Here is a 20,483-nt window from a genome sequence, read left to right on the forward strand (position 1 = left end):
TTAATCTAACGCTGTAAACTCCACTTAATTACATCCTCAGAAAGAGCGCTCCTAATTATAACAACAATAATCTGCAGGAAAAGTGGCCGTGGTAGGCCAGGGCCGCACGTTAGCGCTAGTGGAGCATTGGAGAGGGGGTGAGAGGCTCACTGTGTGAAGTCTTTTGACTGGGTTCATCCTTTCTGCTTAGCCATTAACTGAAGTTGATAAACTGTCGAAATCAGCATTCGGCGTGCTTCATCACCTGGGTGTGGGCTCAGCTCTTCTGGCAGTGATGTTAGAGACCTTTAGGTGCATTACTTTAATTCTAGGGAAATACACATTCATGTGTTTACTGTGTAGGTGACATAGCCAGAATGATTGTAGTATTATGAAAGTATTCAGTATGATAATAAAATAAAACTATTATATTTTCTTAATACATTACTTTTAATTCTAGGGAAATTAATTAATATCAGATTATAACTATACATTTTTAAATTACATTCACACACAATCTAATTGAATAGAATAAAGGAATTTTTAGAATCACTTCAATGTATTAATTACTATATATTTATTGAATGTATACATGTAGAATTATTATTATTATTATTATTATTATTATATTATTGACTATTTATTTATTAAATGTAGAATTTTTGTAAAATTACATTTCATGACTATTAATTACTATGTATTTATTAAATGTAGATTTTTTGTAGAATTAACTCTATTTCATGACTATATTAATTACTATATATTTATTATGTAGAATTTTGTAAAAAAATAAATAAAAAAATAAAAAGGGGGGGGGGTATTTTATGACTAATTTATTAAATATAGACTTCTTGTCAAATTAAATATTTAATTCCTATAATAAATATAATGTATTTATTAAATATAGATGTATTTATAAAAATAAGTGTATTTCATGGCCATATTAATTTCTATTTATTTATCACATGTAAACTTTTGTAGAATTAACTGTATTTCATGACTATATGAATTACTATTTATTTATTAAATGCTGAATTGTGTCAAACTTTTGTCAAGTGTATACATATTAATTACTTTCTATTTATATAGAGAATTATTAATGACTAAATAAACCAGGTATTTAGCAAAAGTAGAATAAATAACGACATAAATAAATATAAAATGATATAGCCCATGCAATTTTATTATAGAAAATTTGAGGAAAAAACACATGTTAATTTTTTTTAATAGAGAAATTCCTTCAACCCAATCCCCGAACCTGCGGGGTAGGAACTATAGCTTCCACAGGCAGGTTTCCTCCGGACACTCGAGGAAGCGGGCTGAGGTCTCTGTTTACGGGTGTTGTGAACATGGCGTCCGGCACAGAGGTAAGAACACCACAGAAATTCACACAACACGTTGATTTACTCTGTTTTTACAGCCCTTATACAGTTTCTGCGTGGTTTTAAACTTGTGTAGCGTCGAGTAGCTTTGAGAAAAGTTGTCGTAGACGTTAAAACCCAGCTTTTCCTTCGTGTATGCTTTCGGGCGGACCGTTAGCTAACTGGCTAACGTTAGCTGCCCCCCCCCCCTCCCCCCCCAACTCAGGACTGTATTAAAGCTACAGCCCCCCCCCCCCCAACTCAGGACTGTATTAAAGCTACAGCCCCCCCCCCCCCCTAACTCAGGACTGTATTAAAGCTACAGCCTCCCCCCCCCCCTAACTCAGGACTGTATTAAAGCTACAGCCCCCCCCCCCCTAACTCAGGACTGTATTAAAGCTACAGTCTCCCCCCCCCCCCCCTAACTCAGGACTGTATTAAAGCTACAGTCCCCCCCCCCCCCCCTAACTCAGGACTGTATTAAAGCTACAGCCCCCCCCCCCTAACTCAGGACTGTATTAAAGCTACAGTCTCCCCCCCCCCCCTAACTCAGGACTGTATTAAAGCTACAGCCTCCCCCCCCCCCTAACTCAGGACTGTATTAAAGCTACAGTCCCCCCCCCCCCCCCTAACTCAGGACTGTATTAAAGCTACAGTCTCCCCCCCCCCCCTAACTCAGGACTGTATTAAAGCTACAGTCTCCCCCCCCCCCCCTAACTCAGGACTGTATTAAAGCTACAGCCTCCCCCCCCCCCTAACTCAGGACTGTATTAAAGCTACAGTCCCCCCCCCCCCCCCTAACTCAGGACTGTATTAAAGCTACAGCCCCCCCCCCCCCCCCCTAACTCAGGACTGTATTAAAGCTACAGCCTCCCCCCCCCCCCCCCTAACTCAGGACTGTATTAAAGCTACAGCCCCCCCCCCCCTAACTCAGGACTGTATTAAAGCTACAGCCTCCCCCCCCTAACTCAGGACTGTATTAAAGCTACAGCCTCCCCCCCCTAACTCAGGACTGTATTAAAGCTACAGTCTCCCCCCCCTAACTCAGGACTGTATTAAAGCTACAGTCTCCCCCCCCCCCCTAACTCAGGACTGTATTAAAGCTACAGCCTCCCCCCCCCCCTAACTCAGGACTGTATTAAAGCTACAGCCTCCCCCCCCCTAACTCAGGACTGTATTAAAGCTACAGTCTCCCCCCCCCTAACTCAGGACTGTATTAAAGCTACAGCCCCCCCCCCCTAACTCAGGACTGTATTAAAGCTACAGGCCCCCCCCCCCCTTAACTCAGGACTGTATTAAAGCTACAGCCCCCCCCCCTAACTCAGGACTGTATTAAAGCTACAGTCTCCCCCCCCCCCTAACTCAGGACTGTATTAAAGCTACAGCCCCCCCCCCCCTAACTCAGGACTGTATTAAAGCTACAGTCTCCCCCCCCCCCTAACTCAGGACTGTATTAAAGCTACAGTCTCCCCCCCCCCCCCTAACTCAGGACTGTATTAAAGCTACAGTCTCCCCCCCCTAACTCAGGACTGTATTAAAGCTACAGCCTCCCCCCCCCCTAACTCAGGACTGTATTAAAGCTACAGTCTCCCCCCCCCTAACTCAGGACTGTATTAAAGCTACAGTCTCCCCCCCCTAACTCAGGACTGTATTAAAGCTACAGTCTCCCCCCCCCCTAACTCAGGACTGTATTAAAGCTACAGTCTCCCCCCCCCCCCCTAACTCAGGACTGTATTAAAGCTACAGTCTCCCCCCCCTAACTCAGGACTGTATTAAAGCTACAGTCTCCCCCCCCCCTAACTCAGGACTGTATTAAAGCTACAGCCCCCCCCCCCCCCCTAACTCAGGACTGTATTAAAGCTACAGTCTCCCCCCCCCCCCTAACTCAGGACTGTATTAAAGCTACAGCCTCCCCCCCCCCCTAACTCAGGACTGTATTAAAGCTACAGTCTCCCCCCCCCCCCCCCTAACTCAGGACTGTATTAAAGCTACAGTCTCCCCCCCCCCCCTAACTCAGGACTGTATTAAAGCTACAGTCTCCCCCCCCCCCCTAACTCAGGACTGTATTAAAGCTACAGTCTCCCCCCCCCTAACTCAGGACTGTATTAAAGCTACAGCCTCCCCCCCCCCCTAACTCAGGACTGTATTAAAGCTACAGTCTCCCCCCCCCCCTAACTCAAGACTGTATTAAAGCTACAGTCTCCCCCCCCCCCCTAACTCAGGACTGTATTAAAGCTACAGTCCCCCCCCCCTAACTCAGGACTGTATTAAAGCTACAGCCTCCCCCCCCCCCCTAACTCAGGACTGTATTAAAGCTACAGGCCCCCCCCCCCCTTAACTCAGGACTGTATTAAAGCTACAGTCTCCCCCCCCCCCCTAACTCAGGACTGTATTAAAGCTACAGCCCCCCCCCCCTAACTCAGGACTGTATTAAAGCTACAGCCTCCCCCCCCCCCTAACTCAGGACTGTATTAAAGCTACAGCCTCCCCCCCCTAACTCAGGACTGTATTAAAGCTACAGTCTCCCCCCCCTAACTCAGGACTGTATTAAAGCTACAGCCCCCCCCCCCCCTAACTCAGGACTGTATTAAAGCTAGAGCCCCCCCCCCCCAACTCAGGACTGTATTAAAGCTACAGTCTCCCCCCCCCTAACTCAGGACTGTATTAAAGCTACAGCCCCCCCCCCCCCCCCCTAACTCAGGACTGTATTAAAGCTACAGTCTCCCCCCCCCCCCTAACTCAGGACTGTATTAAAGCTACAGTCTCCCCCCCCCCCCTAACTCAGGACTGTATTAAAGCTACAGTCTCCCCCCCCCCTAACTCAGGACTGTATTAAAGCTACAGCCTCCCCCCCCCCCTAACTCAGGACTGTATTAAAGCTACAGTCTCCCCCCCCCCCTAACTCAAGACTGTATTAAAGCTACAGTCTCCCCCCCCCCCTAACTCAGGACTGTATTAAAGCTACAGTCTCCCCCCCCCCCCCCTAACTCAGGACTGTATTAAAGCTACAGTCCCCCCCCCCTAACTCAGGACTGTATTAAAGCTACAGCCTCCCCCCCCCCCCTAACTCAGGACTGTATTAAAGCTACAGTCCCCCCCCCCCCTAACTCAGGACTGTATTAAAGCTACAGGCCCCCCCCCCCCTTAACTCAGGACTGTATTAAAGCTACAGTCCCCCCCCCCTAACTCAGGACTGTATTAAAGCTACAGCCTCCCCCCCCCCCTAACTCAGGACTGTATTAAAGCTACAGTCCCCCCCCCCCCTAACTCAGGACTGTATTAAAGCTACAGGCCCCCCCCCCCCTAACTCAGGACTGTATTAAAGCTACAGTCTCCCCCCCCCCCCCTAACTCAGGACTGTATTAAAGCTACAGTCCCCCCCCCCTAACTCAGGACTGTATTAAAGCTACAGCCTCCCCCCCCCCCTAACTCAGGACTGTATTAAAGCTACAGTCCCCCCCCCCCCTAACTCAGGACTGTATTAAAGCTACAGTCCCCCCCCCCCTAACTCAGGACTGTATTAAAGCTACAGTCTCCCCCCCCCCCTAACTCAGGACTGTATTAAAGCTACAGGCCCCCCCCCCCCTTAACTCAGGACTGTATTAAAGCTACAGTCTCCCCCCCCCCCCTAACTCAGGACTGTATTAAAGCTACAGTCTCCCCCCCCCCCCCTAACTCAGGACTGTATTAAAGCTACAGCCTCCCCCCCCCCCCCTAACTCAGGACTGTATTAAAGCTACAGCCTCCCCCCCCTAACTCAGGACTGTATTAAAGCTACAGCCTCCCCCCCCTAACTCAGGACTGTATTAAAGCTACAGTCTCCCCCCCCCCCTAACTCAGGACTGTATTAAAGCTACAGTCCCCCCCCCCCCCCTAACTCAGGACTGTATTAAAGCTACAGTCTCCCCCCCCTAACTCAGGACTGTATTAAAGCTACAGCCCCCCCCCCCTAACTCAGGACTGTATTAAAGCTACAGTCTCCCCCCCCTAACTCAGGACTGTATTAAAGCTACAGCCCCCCCCCCCCTAACTCAGGACTGTATTAAAGCTACAGTCTCCCCCCCCCCCTAACTCAGGACTGTATTAAAGCTACAGTCTCCCCCCCCCCAACTCAGGACTGTATTAAAGCTACAGCCTCTAACCTTCTAGCACCTTCTAATGAATGCATTCAGCTACTTTAAGTTGTACCCATTGCTGACACAGATGTGCAAATACACACACAGCTTGTCTAGTCCATGTAGAGAAGTACTGCCAATAGAAAAAAATAGGAAATAGGAAAGTGCTTCAGCCAACATCCCGATCTCAGTAATGCTTTCAATGCAATCAGATGCTCACAGCAATATCAAGATCTAGTCGAAAGCCTTCTTCCCTGGACAGTTGAGATAGTTACTCCAACAGTTACTTTTAATACCTTTGATTTCAGAAGAAAAAATGAATGATCTAGTGTCCCAATAGTTTTGTCCATATTATACAGTTTGCATGCTCTTCTCTTCTACTGTTCCAAGGTTTTAAATCTGTGCCTGCATTGATCATCACAAAACTCTGAGGCAGAATATCTCTAACAGTTTCATTTAGTAGCTTTCTGTGGGGGAGCTTTAATAGGAATTTAACACCTTCCACGGCAATATCTTAAAGGCATTTGCTGTAACCTCAAATTGTTGCTCAGAACAGTGCCTTCTGTTTTCATGAGGACCATACAGGCTCTTTCAAACTGATGTTATCTTTATGATGCAGCTGTTTCAGCTCCCTTTTTTGCAGCTCACAAGATAAAATCAGATAAGCTGGACACACCAGATTGGTCTGGCTGGATTGCTTAATTGTGACACTTCACATGCTGTATCACAACCCCGAATCTTAGTCCAGCTGCCTTGTGTTCTCTCCGAAAGGTGTCTGCGCCAGTTGTTGATGACGAGCCCACCGAGACTGTGACATCCCAGAAGAGAGAGGAAAGGCTGAGGAAGTTCAGAGAGCTTCATTTCAAAAGGGTACGACTGCAAGCATATCATCATGATTTCATAACCATGCGTATACGATGGTGTGCTTGTTGCTCAGCAGGTGTGGTCAGTTTTGGTCCTGGAGGGCCGGATTCCTGCTGAAGCACACTTCAACTCCTGTTAATCGCCAGGTTTAGTATAGGGATGCACCGATCCGATGCTAGGATCGGATATCGGCCACAATAACAAAATTAGCTGGATCCAGTATTGGATAATTATTGGGTAATCGGTCTCACACCGATTCTCGCACCACCAGTATTTTAGGCTTCATAACCCAGGGTCAGCAAACAGCTAGACTTCCCCCATATAACCAGCATGGTGCCCTCGACCCGCCATTAACTATCAGCAAGTAATCCAGCTTGTCTTCCATAAAGAGAACCACGGATGGAAGGAGCTGCAAGCTCCGCTTTAGTCTCACAGACTTCGAATTTTAAAATAACGTTGTGGCATTGAGGTCCAGCACAGTTATTAATTTTAGTGACCAATAAACAGAAACTGGGTTCATTTATATCTGCATTCATTTGTTATGGTTTGTTTTACAAAGTTAGTAAAGTAATGATTATATCAGCCCTGATGCCTTAAGTCTCTTCCAGATATTGAGGTTTAGCTTAGTATTTCAGCAATGGTATCAGATCAGTATCGGGTATCGACAGATTCGCAAAGTTTGTGTATCGTTATCTGTATCGGAACAGAAAAAGATGGATCGGTGCATCCCTAGTTTAGTATGTCTGTTAGAGCCGGAAAATCAACAAACTGTGCCAGACTCTGGCCCCCGTTGCCCACCCCTGCTCTGAAGTAAAGCTTAGAAAATGGCTGTAGAAGTGTTTTTAATTCATGCCTTGAACTGTGTGAATTAGTACAGTATCAGTTGGACCTCCTTGAGTTGGTAAGCATTTTGCTCCAACATCAAGCGTTCATGTATCCAACCTGCCTTGGGTCATTTAATATTGATCAATCTTGGCCTGACCATGTGCATCCCTTTATGACCACAGTTTAACCACCTTCTCTCCGTTACTTCCAGCATGATAACGCACCATGTTAAACTTTTTGGATCTTTACAATGAGTTTATTGTCCTTCACTGGCTCTCCCAGTCACTGTTGTTAGCAAGTCTTTATACATACCCTGTTTCGTAGAATGAGGCCCGTAAGCTGAATCATCAGGAGGTGGTGGAGGAAGACAAGAGGCTGAAGCTTCCCTCAAACTGGGAGGCAAAAAAAGCCCGACTCGAGTATGAGCTAATGGTGGGCCAGAAGAAGAAGGTAGGTTGGTGAAGCGCACTGCATCATGAAGTTTTAGAACTGTTGCAAAAGCATTGTGTAGTGGTGCCCTTTTTAGTATACCAGCATGGCAATGGCACGGTTACAAGCCCCATTAAACAGCCTAGACCAATTCTAATTTTTTTAAAATGCTTGTTGGCTCCCTAAAACTTCTACAAGACTATAAGAAAGAGTGCACAACTAAGCGTTAGTGTGGGAGATCATGAGTTCAGTCCCTAATGATGCCACAGCCATCTGTAACTGGCTGTTCCAGAGAGTACATTTGTAACAGTGGAAGTTAATGTTGTCTTCCAAACATGTTCAGCACCAGTAGCAGTTCAAGTAGAAGCGGTTGGCTGGCTTCTTGTGACTCAGAGAATTTCTACGCTTGAGACCAAACTGGTCCTTATGGAGAGCAGTAGTGTGAGATTGGTGCTCTTGGTTGTGCAAAACAGATATCAGGAGAGATGTTGGATCAGTGCATAAGCCCGGTTTTTAATATTTTGGCCTTTATCTGTTCTATAATTCTGCTCGAGTAAGTGGTTGCGACATTAACATTCCAGATCTTGCCAACTGGGCTTCTTTATAGAGGTGGCGATACGAACCAGGGGTCCCAAGTTAAAATGTCATTAGTTCTCAAGCTGGTCCTCTGGGCTCCCAATATATCTATATCCCAATATGTGTTTAGAATTGGAGCAGAAAAGTGGTCAATCTCAGTAAATTGCTCTAGAGTAGAGCATTTCTGAAAGTAAAAATGAGTGGAGTATGTATTTTTAAACTATTTTAGAACTTGTTTTTAATGTGATTAATCAGTGTGAATAAATGCACCAGTTTATCGCACCAGTTTATCACACCAGTAAACCACAGCTTGTACATCAGGTCCAGTTTGTCACTAAAGGGGGTGGGTGGGTTCCATTTCAAAATGATGTGATAGTTCATAAAAACAACAAGCTGCTCTGTTTATTTGTGCACAAGACTTGCCAACTTCTGAGAACGCACTGAAAACTGTGTTTCATGTGATGCAGCCCAGTGTATCACATGTCAATCTGGGCAATATTAAACTTTTCATCAAAGACTGTTTTACTGTAAGCCGTTATTGAAGCAGTAATTTACAGTTCAGTCTCGTGAGAATGGCCTTTTAGACCATTCACAGATTCCAAAAATATATAGTCATACTGCATTATCATGCACCCTGGTTGTCCTGCACAAGTCCAAATATAAGTTAAGGTAATTCAGAGCTCTTCTGTGTCACAAAACTCCCAGTTAAAGCAGCTCACATATGTCTCTGTTAGGAATGTGCCGAACGTGGGGAGGACTACGAGCGCGTGAAACTGTTGGAGATCAGCGCGGAGGATGCAGAACGATGGGAGAGGAAGAAAAAGAAGAAAAACCCTGATCCTGGCTTTTCAGGTGAGAGATTACTCTGGTCATCTGATTAAATGGTAATTTAGGCTTAGGACTAGCAATTAGTATCTTACAGTAGCATGCTCGGCACCATTACTTTATACTATATATATATATATATATATATATATATATATATATATATGTGTATGTATGTATGTGTATGTATGTATGTATGTATGAGTGTGAGAGAGAGAGAGAGAGAGAGAGATAGATAGTTGACACAAAGTCACCCAACAGCAATGTGAAAAACTAGTGGAGAGCCTGCCAAGACATGAGAGCTGTGATTGGCATTCAAGGTTATTTTACCTTTTTTTTTTTTTTTTTTTTTGAAGTTCACATATTAGCTCTGTGTTTAAATTCAAATAATAACTTCTTTGTATTATAATTATTATATAATATTGTTTGCAGTTGTCCTTTCTGCAAATAAATGATTTAAATAGCAATATTTGTATTTGAAATATAAATAATATAGGAAACTGTAATGTCTCTAAACACATTGCCTATAACACCCCCCTTGTGTATATACATCTTCTCACTCACTTCCATATCCAGCATGCTAATGCATGACAATACAAGGGGACACCTTTTCAGTGCTTGTGCACTCACGTATGGGTATCTGGAGAGCCTACCAACCTTCAAACTGTGAAATAATACATCCAGGTCTGTTTGATATGGCCTGTCTAAGAGCAGTCAGCACACTGTTCAGAGTCAGCCCAGCTTCCTGCATCACACCTGCAACACACGTCTTGTTAGAATTGTACTTCCCCCATATCTGAGTAGCTCCAACCCCTACCTTTGTGAAGGCAAGAGTTTAAAAAGTCAACTGTATGTCAAATGTGACAGGTTGAGGGATGTGATTTTTAAAAATCACGTCTTAGGATCTCATTCCCACGTGTTACTAAACTGTGGCCATGACTTGACAGCCGGGCTCTGTATGATCCTGATTGTAGTAGCTGGAAACCTCAGGACAAAGGCAGGTACAGCTGGCTTTTAGACAGGGATATGAACTCAAGGTGAAGTAAATGATTGCTAGCTAGCTGGTGCAAAGATAAAACAGGAATAAACTTGAAGTCTTCAGAATTCGTGTGGTTAGGAAAGGAGTAATGAAAAACGGCTGAGTTTGTGCATGGGAGGTGAGCAGTGGATAATTAGCATTTAAAGAATTAGGAGCTCAAACATGCCTTAAACCATTATAAAAGATAAGGTTCTTACACATACAACTCTAACAGCTATTAGTTGCTCGTGCCCTGACATACTCTGTGGGGCTATGTTGGAAATATGGATAACCCCCTCCACACACACACACACACACACACATTCTGACCATGCGTACCTTTTCACCAATGCTAAGATGAGTTTGGAGATTTGACTTGTGAGGCTAAAATTGGACCACCGATCCTGCCGCTTGCGCCCAGCTTAAGAGCGGATTTGAGCAGGCTCCATATGAAGCATTTCAACTGAACTGGGTGTTCTTCCTTTAGCATGAGTCATTATTTCTCTCTCTCTCCAGTATGGCCACCATGTGGCGAGATTAAAGGATGTAGAAATGAAACCATGCAGAGCTTATTTTTTTGACACCTGTTTGTGATCGGTTCTGGTAATTAGGTAATTGCAGTCTGCCCTGGATCTCTCACTCCACTGTCATCTCACTTGCTTTTATGTGATCGTTTCATTCCTTCATTCGTTCTCTCCGCAGGATACGCCGAGGCCCAGCTGCGGCAGTACCAGAGGCTCACCAAGCAGATCAAGCCTGATATGGAGTGCTACGAAAGACAGAGGGAGGAATAGTAAGAACGAACGATCTGCCAAATGACGTTTTATGACCTGTACCACATTTATCCTAATCCTGTGTCCTCAATTTGGGAATAGCTGGGCTATTTGGATCATTATAAATTACAGTTGCAAGTATCTTTAATGATCCATGATTAATGGAATTCCTTCTTTTATTAATCAAACAAATGGAAGTGATGTGGCTGGTCAGCTAGAAGGGTTTGCAGTTGGGCTGCGGAGGGAAAGCGTGGTAATCGCATGGTCATAGCTTTTCACATGTAGGAATTTGCCCAGTTCAGCAGCAGCAGCCAGACTGAAGCGTTATCAGTAACTAACACTAAACCTTTCTTCTTGCCGTTCCTCTGCTACACTCTTCAGCAGCTCAGCCAGATCTGCACCCGTGTGGCTCTCATTCATCAGACGCTAGCTGTCAATCATCTGTGATTAAATGCGCAGTTATGGTGACGTAAGGTTCCGTGGCAACGGACGCCCACACATCACATTACAGCTGTCTGGCCCGTTTCCTTCACCGATTCCAGGGCTTTTGTTTTGGTTTTGGTCTGGTTGTAGAGTTTGGGGATCGCGGTGTCTGTAAGATAGCTTCAAGACAGGACACTGCCCAATCTGCCCAACGAGTGCAGATTGTCCATCTCAGCACTTCCACACTACCGAGTTCTGTCAATTAACATAGAGAATCGATTAGTGACCATTTAGAATTGATTCTGAATCATCTGTGTCTAACATCTAACAATCAAATTCACCAAATTTTCAGACATTTTGGATTCACGATGTATTTTTTACGAGTATTGCTGTGGTAAAGGCAGCTTATTTACCAGTGAAAGACACACAGGTGCTAGAAGACCAATTTTCCCAAATGTTTGTGGCCCTGAATAAACGGTCGAATCTGGACACAATTTTATTGATTCTCTAAACAAGTTAAATTAAATACAAAAACATGATAAATAATTCATTATTTATTAAGTAAACAACTGTATAGCAACGTTATAATGACTGTGGCACAAAATTCCCCCTCTCATAGGTTGAAGCTATTTTTCCCTTCCCTTGACAGTATTATTGATGATGCTGCTGACTATATTTGGAGTGAAGAATGAGGTCATGATGATTATCAGTAACGATGGCTTGGAAACACCCTTAGATCATAACCTTCCTATGCCTGTTTTGTTTTCACAGTGGTGAAGATTTCCATCCCACCTCCAACAGCCTGATCCACGGCACTCATGTGCCCTCCAAAGAGGCCATCGACCGCATGCAGGAGGACGTGGAGAAACAGTAAGAGGCGGTGTTTGGGGGTGGGGGGTGGGTTGTGTTTGCGTGTGTGAGGACCCATATTTCTTAATGGTGTACAATGGGCTTAATGTGCTGAATGAGTTTCCCAGATAAAACTCAATGATTTAATCTGCTGTGAAGGCACTCCAGGCCCGGGCGTATCTGAAACCCCATCAGTACTCTCATTTTCCACACTTTTTTTTTTTTTCTTCCCCCCTTTTAATAAATATTTTTCTCTGTTGCTGTGTTAAGCCGTAGTTCTCAGGTCTTCATCTGACAGGCCTACAAACTTTTATTTGGGTTTATACGCTGCTTGTCAGAAGTTTTGGGGCACCCGTCTTGTCTTTAATACTTTGCTTTGTCTTTGTACATATTACAGGGGAAGCTTATATACTTATTACCCCATATTAATATTCACATATTAATCTTCTGCATGTACTGCTGCCAAATTCAAATAATAAGCAGGCAGCACCAGCTGTGTTGAAAGCATTTAAATATGCTTGCATGCATTCAAGAGAAGCGTAATGATCATTATATACACTAATCAGCCATAACATTAAAACCACATTGGTGCCAGAGACCACAGGACACCTTCAGAGAGGGTGCTTGTGGAGTCGGATCTGTCGGAGCTGTGTTGGTGGCATGAGGGGGACCTACACAGTATTAGGCAGGTGGTTTTAATGGTATGACTGATTGGTGTAAATTGCTGTTTGTAGGCCGCTTCCTACCGATGTTTGGGGGGCCCCCCACTTTTCAGAGCACATCTGCACCCCTTGATTAGCGTTGTCGGAAAGTTCAGAAAAGCCTGCAGCAATTAAGATAGATGTATTTACATTATGGTGCCTCACATTCTGACCACGTCTGTGTGCCCTGGTCCTCACTCTTGTTTGTGTTCATCTCCTGCTATAAACGTGCAGATCCTTATCTGTATAGATGCGTAGATTTGCGTGCGTGCGTGTGTATATATATGTGCGCGGGAGGACATGCTCTGCAGTAGATTAGACTCTTTCTGCTGTTCTGTTTTGGGGGAGCTGCTTTTAGCTCCTGTGAGAGATTATACAGGGCTGTGGCTGCCAGAGCATGACGCACAACCACACTTTGAAGATGTTCAAACAAACTCTGCATGCATGTGTGCGTGCGTGTGTGTATGTGTGCCAGTTTGTGTGTGTGTGCGGTTAAGGAGGTGTATCTTATTGAGTCTGAAGACTGACACTGTTAAAGTCACAAAGTCAAACATTAGGCTCGTAATCCGTGAATTAAGAGGCTGTGTGTGTGTGGTTAAGGAAATGTGTATCGTAGAGTCTGGAAACAGACTCTGTTAAGTCAAACTTTGTAATCCGTGAGGTAAGAAGCTGTGTGGTGTTTGCTTTTCATTTATTCTGAGGGCAGAAATGTGGTGTTTTGTTGGAAAGCCAGTGGAAAACACCGCTATCTGACTGACTAAATGGGCTGGTTTTAAGATTAAAAGAGCAATACTATTTGTTTTATAGGGTTAAACTTATTACATATGTATCAGGGTTTAAAAAATGTCACATCTAAAGATGTAAATATACCCTTTAACTTGGTTATGTGGCATAATTCTAAACTTTGGCCCAGCATATGTGGTGTCCTGGCTCCATAACAGTAGGTGTTGCTTGGACCCCCATCATTGCCACTTGTAGTACCTAAGCTCTGGTAGCGGTTCAGCCACTGTTAAGAACTTATTTGTGGAAATAAATTTAAACGAGCGAACATGAAGGCAGCCTCGCTGCTCGCGAAATGTGGCTCTTTTCATGTTGCTGTAACGTTATCTCAGTTCTGACCGGCCCATAAAATTTCCTCTGAGCTGCAGCTGTGCTGCTGAGTCTGGGGAAGAGGAGGGAATCTCCCTCCGATTTCCTCACTGGCAGGAGACCCAGAATCAAAAGCCCATCAAATTCACATCAGATCTAGGCCCATGCTGACATGTTGGTCATGATGCACCATGATGCACTGCAGCACAAATCGGTATGTCATGCCGATGTTGGGCTTTTTAAGGATTTCTCTGAACTGTTCCTTTTTCTGTGGTAAAATGAGTTACACCATCTTTCTAATAGAGAAAACTTAGGTGCACATGTTCATTTTGTTGTTGTTGTTTTTTTTGAGTTTTTAGGAACTCTGAGGATTAGAATTCTATGCATTCAGCCCTGAGAACACTGCGCCAGCTACCAGGTGGTAGTGACACTGGGGCTGTTTTGCTGCCAGGGAAACTGATGCCTTGCACGGTGTGGATAGACTAATGAATGCTCAGATAAACCATCAGACAGCCTCCTTCCACAACCAACCTGGACACAGTTGGGTGTTCCAATAGGACAGAGAACCCAAAACACATGTTAATGGTGGTTGTGGAATGGATAAAGTAGGGTAACATTACGTTTTTGGCATGTCCGTCTTGGACCTTCTGTGCTTAAAAGTTGTGTTTGGGCCAGGAAACAATAATAATATTGGGTACCGCCAGTTAACCCACCCATTCGTATCTCCCTCTAGTACTAGGGAGTGTTCCCGACACTAGGAGGGTAAGGACCCAACACGTCCAGTACATGTGAAGCTTACCACTGCCTCTTTGAACTGCCACCAAAGGGCAGCTGGGTAAACACCAGCTCCCCAGCTCTGTGCCCTGTCACAGGGAGCCCCCAGCCATAGTGACAACCCAACTAAAGAACCTAAACCTGTATGTTTATTGGAATTCTACCAGTTCTGCCAAAAAGAGTGATTGCTCCCAAAGCCATCTAGTCCATCTCCAACAAGACACTTCACCAGATATTCGGTGTACTGTGTGCATAATTATGATGTATCTACCTTGTATACAAATGCCATAAAGAGTGTATGTAAACATCAGACCTAATTTGGATGTAGGCTGCCTTGCTACCTACAGCCTTTAAAAGGTGTGTTTTGGGGAGGGGGAGACTTCTCTCCTAACGGTCTTGTCTTCCTTCCAGAATCGAGAAGCGTGCCAAATACAGTCGGCGCAGGGCCTACAACGATGACTCCGACATCGACTACATCAACGAGAGGAACGCCAAGTTCAATAAGAAGGCCGAGCGCTTCTACGGCAAATACACCGCAGAGATTAAGCAGAACCTGGAGAGAGGAACAGCGGTGTAACCGCCAGTACGACCACCACGGACTGCATCATCTTTCTTCTTATTCTTATTATTGTTTTTATTATTATTCTATTCCCCAAGCGGTTCTTAGAGAGGGGGCCAACTTCTGATTATGTTTCGTTGTGTTTAAGGTAGCATTGCTCCGTTTATATGCAGATTGCATAGAAGCTGCAGTGGACAGCCTGTGTCTGGTTTGATAGTCTGAATTGATAGTGTCTCATTTAATGATGCATATAACTGCTGCTTCTTTCTCTGCTCGTCTGCCATGAGAAAATGTTTGTGCTCCACATTTATAAAAAAAAAAAAAAAAAAAAAAAAAAAAAAAGAAATAAAATCATCTGTCCGTTTTAAACACAAGTGTCGTTGTGGCAGAGCGTGGGTCCGTATGAGAGGACTGAGGGCGATGGCTGAGCGTGAGAAGTCGGCACTGCTGTTTCCCTTCAGGGCGTGAAGAGGCTATCCGTTAAAGGCTCACAGCCTTTGTAAAAGTGTCAGTGTGTAGGTACTGCGGGGCCTAAACAATTCGCCAATTCAATTAGACCATTATCTCCCCATCAGGTCTAGATGCCCCGGGGCGGCAAGATATCAGAGGGAGAGACTTGTGACCTGAACCAGCTTCAAAGTAGACTACAGCTGTTCCCAGGCTGCCGTGATTCAGTCCTACGTCAGTACCCTAACCAAGTATCCAGGCGCCCCCTAGAGGCAGGGAACAAGGACCAGTGACTAGGTGAGGGACATCCTCAGGCAGTGAGAACCGGTGTAAGCCAATCACGAGAGTCAAGCAAGCTTCTTAATATGCAAGCGTGCTTTAAATTAGAAACAAGCAAGCTGTCTCCGAATCGTTTGATTTATTAAGTAGAGCTTTGGGTGGTATTCCATCCTGATCGGGCCCTCATGAGGTTTCACTTTAAACCGCCCTCCCCAACCCTCTCTGCCTTTCGCCGTGGGAGTCGAACGAGCAGCACTCTGGCCCCATCTGCATATGAATGAATATGTTCTGAATTAGGCCTGGTGGGGTTTGGGGGGGAATTGCTTTTTTTTGGGGGGGGGCTGCTTTCAAAGACCTGCTGTGTTGGGAATTGGAGCCATGCCTTGTTTATGATTTCTCTCTTTTGTTCTCAGAGGCTTTATCAGCTGGCAGGGGGGAGTTCCACGCAAATGAATCCCTTTGATATTTCATCGTGATGCTGAAAGCGAGAGGGGTAGCGTTGTGTAGGAGCAGGTTCAGGAGCCATATTTGCAGGTAAAACAGTGCAGGAGTTATGCCACCACAAGCAACAGTAAATGTGAGAGGACACAGCTGACCCCAGCACTGTCGCAAAGACCACTGGTCATTTTAATGTACCATAAGTGCATTGAGGAGGAGAGGGAGCCGTCCTCACTGTCCCTGTCTTCTCAGAACAGTCAAGTCATCCTTTGCAGCTGTTTGGAGTTTTAAAGACTGCGTTTTCCAGCTAGCCACATCTGTAACCGTGTGGTCAGTTACCAAGAGAAAATAACTTCCCTTGGTAAACGAACATGAAACACACTTGAGTCAAAGGGTGTTCTGTTTTTTTCCTGTGTGCAGGAAAGTAACCTAATATGCTGTTTATTTTTTGGTGCTCACTCTACATTACCTCTGAACGTAGGTAGCTCCTTATGCTATGTAGAAGATGTTACAGCAGATCCTTCAAGTCCTGTTAGAAAGAGGTAGCGCAGTGGTTTCTGTGCATCCCACAAGTGCATGACTCCCACAGTGACTTGGTGTACGTAAAAGGAAGCAGGTGAATCATTGAACGAGGTGGTCCGAACTAGTGCTTCCATGTTGGCGGTGAACAGGAGTTGGCATAGGCACCCTGACTAAACCTGGGCTATACATTAAGAAGCAATGCAATGAATGTTGGGACAAATTCCTCTTTTAACAATCACTATTAAACATTTCTGTGACTTCTGGCAGACGGGATAGCTTTCGTCGCACATCAATGAGCCTTGGGCGCCCAACACCACGTCTCTTGGTTTGTGGTATGTCCCTCCTCAGATCACTGTCTGTAGCTGCCGCCTCCAGAGAGCTTTTGTAGCCCAGGTCTTCACATCTGTCAAATGATTGTAAGTATCAGCTGTCCGGTTTCCATCTAACACATCCCAGTCCTAAATGTACAGTTATGAGTGTCAATGCAATTTGCATAATCTGGGAGTCATAATGTTTTGTTTATTAATTTATTCATTAATTAAGGTAGGGCATGTGGCAATTAGGTGAGAAACAGTACAGTACTCATGTCATGTTATGCAACTAAAGAGCAAACACTTTTATTTAAAATCCACAACATGTAAGATATATATTTATATTCCAAAATCAAGAATAAAATAATTATTAATATTGTATTTTTATTCAGACACAAAGGCCATAATTTATTTGCAATGCAAACGGGGTGGAAAGTTTGATCCAAAAGTTTCTGATCTAGCGCACATGCCCCTCAATTTCAAAATATTGTTTTCTTTGAATTAATAATGTAAAAAAATGAACCGAGAGACGTGTGTGATAATTCTGAAAGTAATAAGTATTTGCCATCAGCCGCCAGAGCCCGAGAGAGCACAGCTGGTCTTGCAACTTTCGGGGTGGGTAGACGCTTGCATCGGTGACAGTCGGGCCATAGTTTAACCATAACCGTGTGGAATACATTCTTCCTGCTGCTGTTACTTTTCACAGCACATCATGTGAACGGTAGCTGACAATGGGTACAGAGCCATGAGGCAACGTGGTCACGCATCTGCACCACCATCAGCGCAGAGTTTTATTAGTGTGAGGCGTGGGAGCCTCATACGGACACTGGGCTGAGTGTGAAAAGGACAAAGCTTCAAGTCAAGCCAGAAACGAGGAGACGGGCCACTGGTTGTAATATGTTCCCTTAATGCTCAACATGGCGTCTGTTTACTGATAAAGTCCCACTCTTCAACAACAAGAGCCAACCAGACCATGTGAAAAGAAAAGTCAGCAACACCAACGAAATACTAAAAGCTAAAATTACAGTCTCACATTTAGACTGGAAATGTGTTGTAGTTTTTATTTATATCGGATCAGTTATTGAATGTTGTTCATCTTAATTGTCGTTATTGTTTTTTGGCAAAAAACATGAAACAACCTCAAGACCTAATCAGCCAATCGATTTAAAAGCTAGTCCGTTTAAAGGCTGCGTTGGAGTTATTTGGTATTGAAGCAATTCAAAATCCAAATAATCAGTTATTTGTTTTATTAATCTATAGGTTATTCGACTGTCAGCAGAATTGTTTGTTGACAGTGGTGATGAATGGAACCAGTGGACATCTGATGAGCTTAATCCCACTAAAAGCTACATTATTTTATGCTAGTGTTTTTAATGGCAGAATTATTTGGCATACATTGTATTTATGGTGGAGAGATGCATGCAGGGCGGCCATATTCACCATATTAGTGTTGGACACAGATGGAATTTGGTCTCAATTTAACTTAGTAGTCTTCCTAATTTTTTAGATGTTTAACTATCATAAACATATTTACATGAATATTTTTGCAGAACTCCGGTTCATTGATCATTTTGGGTAGTAAATAAAAGGGCTTTTCTTTTGTTGCAGTCATGGTTCCGTTCATCACCACTGTGAGGAAATGGGAGTCTGAGATTTCTCTACAATGAACTACTTCACACCGAACCTCGCTCTGAATGACTTCACATCTCCACCTCTGTGACGGAAATATGGAACTTTTGGAGGTTCTTCAGTATGAAAGTGTGGAGGGATCTCTTAAGGTGCTTTGAGGAACCTTCGAGAAAGAAGAAAGGGTTCCTGGAAGGTTCCTCCACAGTTTCAAACAAGAATCTTATGCCTGGTCAACCTTGGTGTATTCATTCACTCAAGTTTGGCCAAATAAAATGGGCTTAACCTTTTGTTCACTTACTCAGCTCACCTGACGGTCACCTGTTCGCGTTACTGTTAGAACACCTGCGTCCATAGATTTATTGATTTGCGTCAGCTGTCACTCAAACATCTCTCTTGCTTCCATCCGGAAAGAAACGGACACGCACTGTCCTCTTTCCCCCCACCGCTGTTCTGCCCAGGCCGTACTGGGGTGTAGATTGATGAGCGTTTGAAGTGTTTAAGTTCGATGGGCTCTTTAACAGTGATGGATGCTTCAGCTAGAGAAAAATCGTTAAGGAGTGCTGGGCCCGGCGCCTCCGAGAAGAGATTACACTCATGTGATGAGCTCAAATAGCAGCCTGGCATCCGTGGCATTAAGGACAACTAATTAGACATCAAATGGAGTTTGCCTGTGAGGGGTGATTCGAAGCATTTTTCTCAAGCCAAATTCAAAAGACGTCTTGTGTGTCCCGAACAATGGGCTCCTTTATGTGGGTCTGTAAACATGCAGCGTTTTTTTTTTTTTATATATATTTTTTTTCTCCCCTCAAACTCGCTTTCCTCCTCCTCTCTTTTCTCTCGCGCTGAGAAGATGTGTCAGGATTCTTCTGTGGCTTTGCCAGGACGTTCCAGATTTAGGGCCTGTGGAATCCCCCCGTGGCGATGCGCAGGCCTGCGAGAGGAGGACGGGAGCTGGAGGACGTGTGTGCGCGTGCATGCGTTTTACACATTGCCCTGTCAGTTTGCACTGTTCGCTCTGCACCGGAGCACTAGATTTCCTGCGTACCTGTCCGCCACTTACTACATATAAACAGATCAGCCATAACATAAGCACCACCTGCCTAATAGGGGCAGTGGTGGCTCAGCGGTCAGAGCTCCGGGCTGTTGATGACAGGGTTGTGGCTTCGATACACGGGCTTGGCAAGATGCCACCGTTGGGCCTTTGCAAGGCCCTTCACCCTCTCTGCTCCCCGGGTGCTGCAGCAATGGCTGCCCACTGCTCCGGGCACGTGTGCTCACTGTCGCTGTGGGTGTATGTGTGTTTAATGCACGGGTGGGATTAAGCCAAATTCCATCTGTGCCAGTCACAAATGGTCAATGTTAATACTGAGGGGGTATGTGTGTGTGTATGTGTATGTATATATATATATATATATATATATATATATATATATATATATATATATATATATATATATATATATATGTGTGTGTGTGTGTGTGTGTGTGTGTGTGTGTGTGTGTGTGTGTGTGTATAACCAGAAAAAACCCACAGGACCTGCCTAATCTTATGGCTGATCAGTGTAATTCTGTCCAAATATTTACAATTACAGTTTCCAATATGATATAATAAATAATCAGTATGCGTCAATATGCATGTTTAAATAAATAAGAAATATATTTTTTTTTATTGTAACCAATTTTGTTTGATTTTAAGG

The 20,483-nt window shown here is 44.3% G+C and overlaps 1 protein-coding gene across 1 annotated transcript; it reads left to right on the top strand.

Moving 5' to 3' along the window:
• The first annotated feature begins 1,281 nt into the window (after positions 1-1,281).
• Positions 1,282-16,171, top strand: syf2 (SYF2 pre-mRNA-splicing factor). Its single transcript, XM_072677378.1, has 7 exons — positions 1,282-1,346; positions 6,227-6,325; positions 7,469-7,594; positions 8,884-9,001; positions 10,695-10,785; positions 11,960-12,058; positions 15,013-16,171. Exons 1-7 carry the CDS (start codon positions 1,329-1,331, stop codon positions 15,176-15,178), a joined length of 717 nt encoding a protein of 238 aa, XP_072533479.1. The 5' UTR covers positions 1,282-1,328; the 3' UTR covers positions 15,179-16,171.
• The last annotated feature ends 4,312 nt before the right edge of the window (positions 16,172-20,483 follow it).

The sequence above is a fragment of the Salminus brasiliensis genome, chromosome 4, assembly GCF_030463535.1.
Source record: "Salminus brasiliensis chromosome 4, fSalBra1.hap2, whole genome shotgun sequence".
NCBI lineage: Eukaryota > Metazoa > Chordata > Actinopteri > Characiformes > Bryconidae > Salminus > Salminus brasiliensis.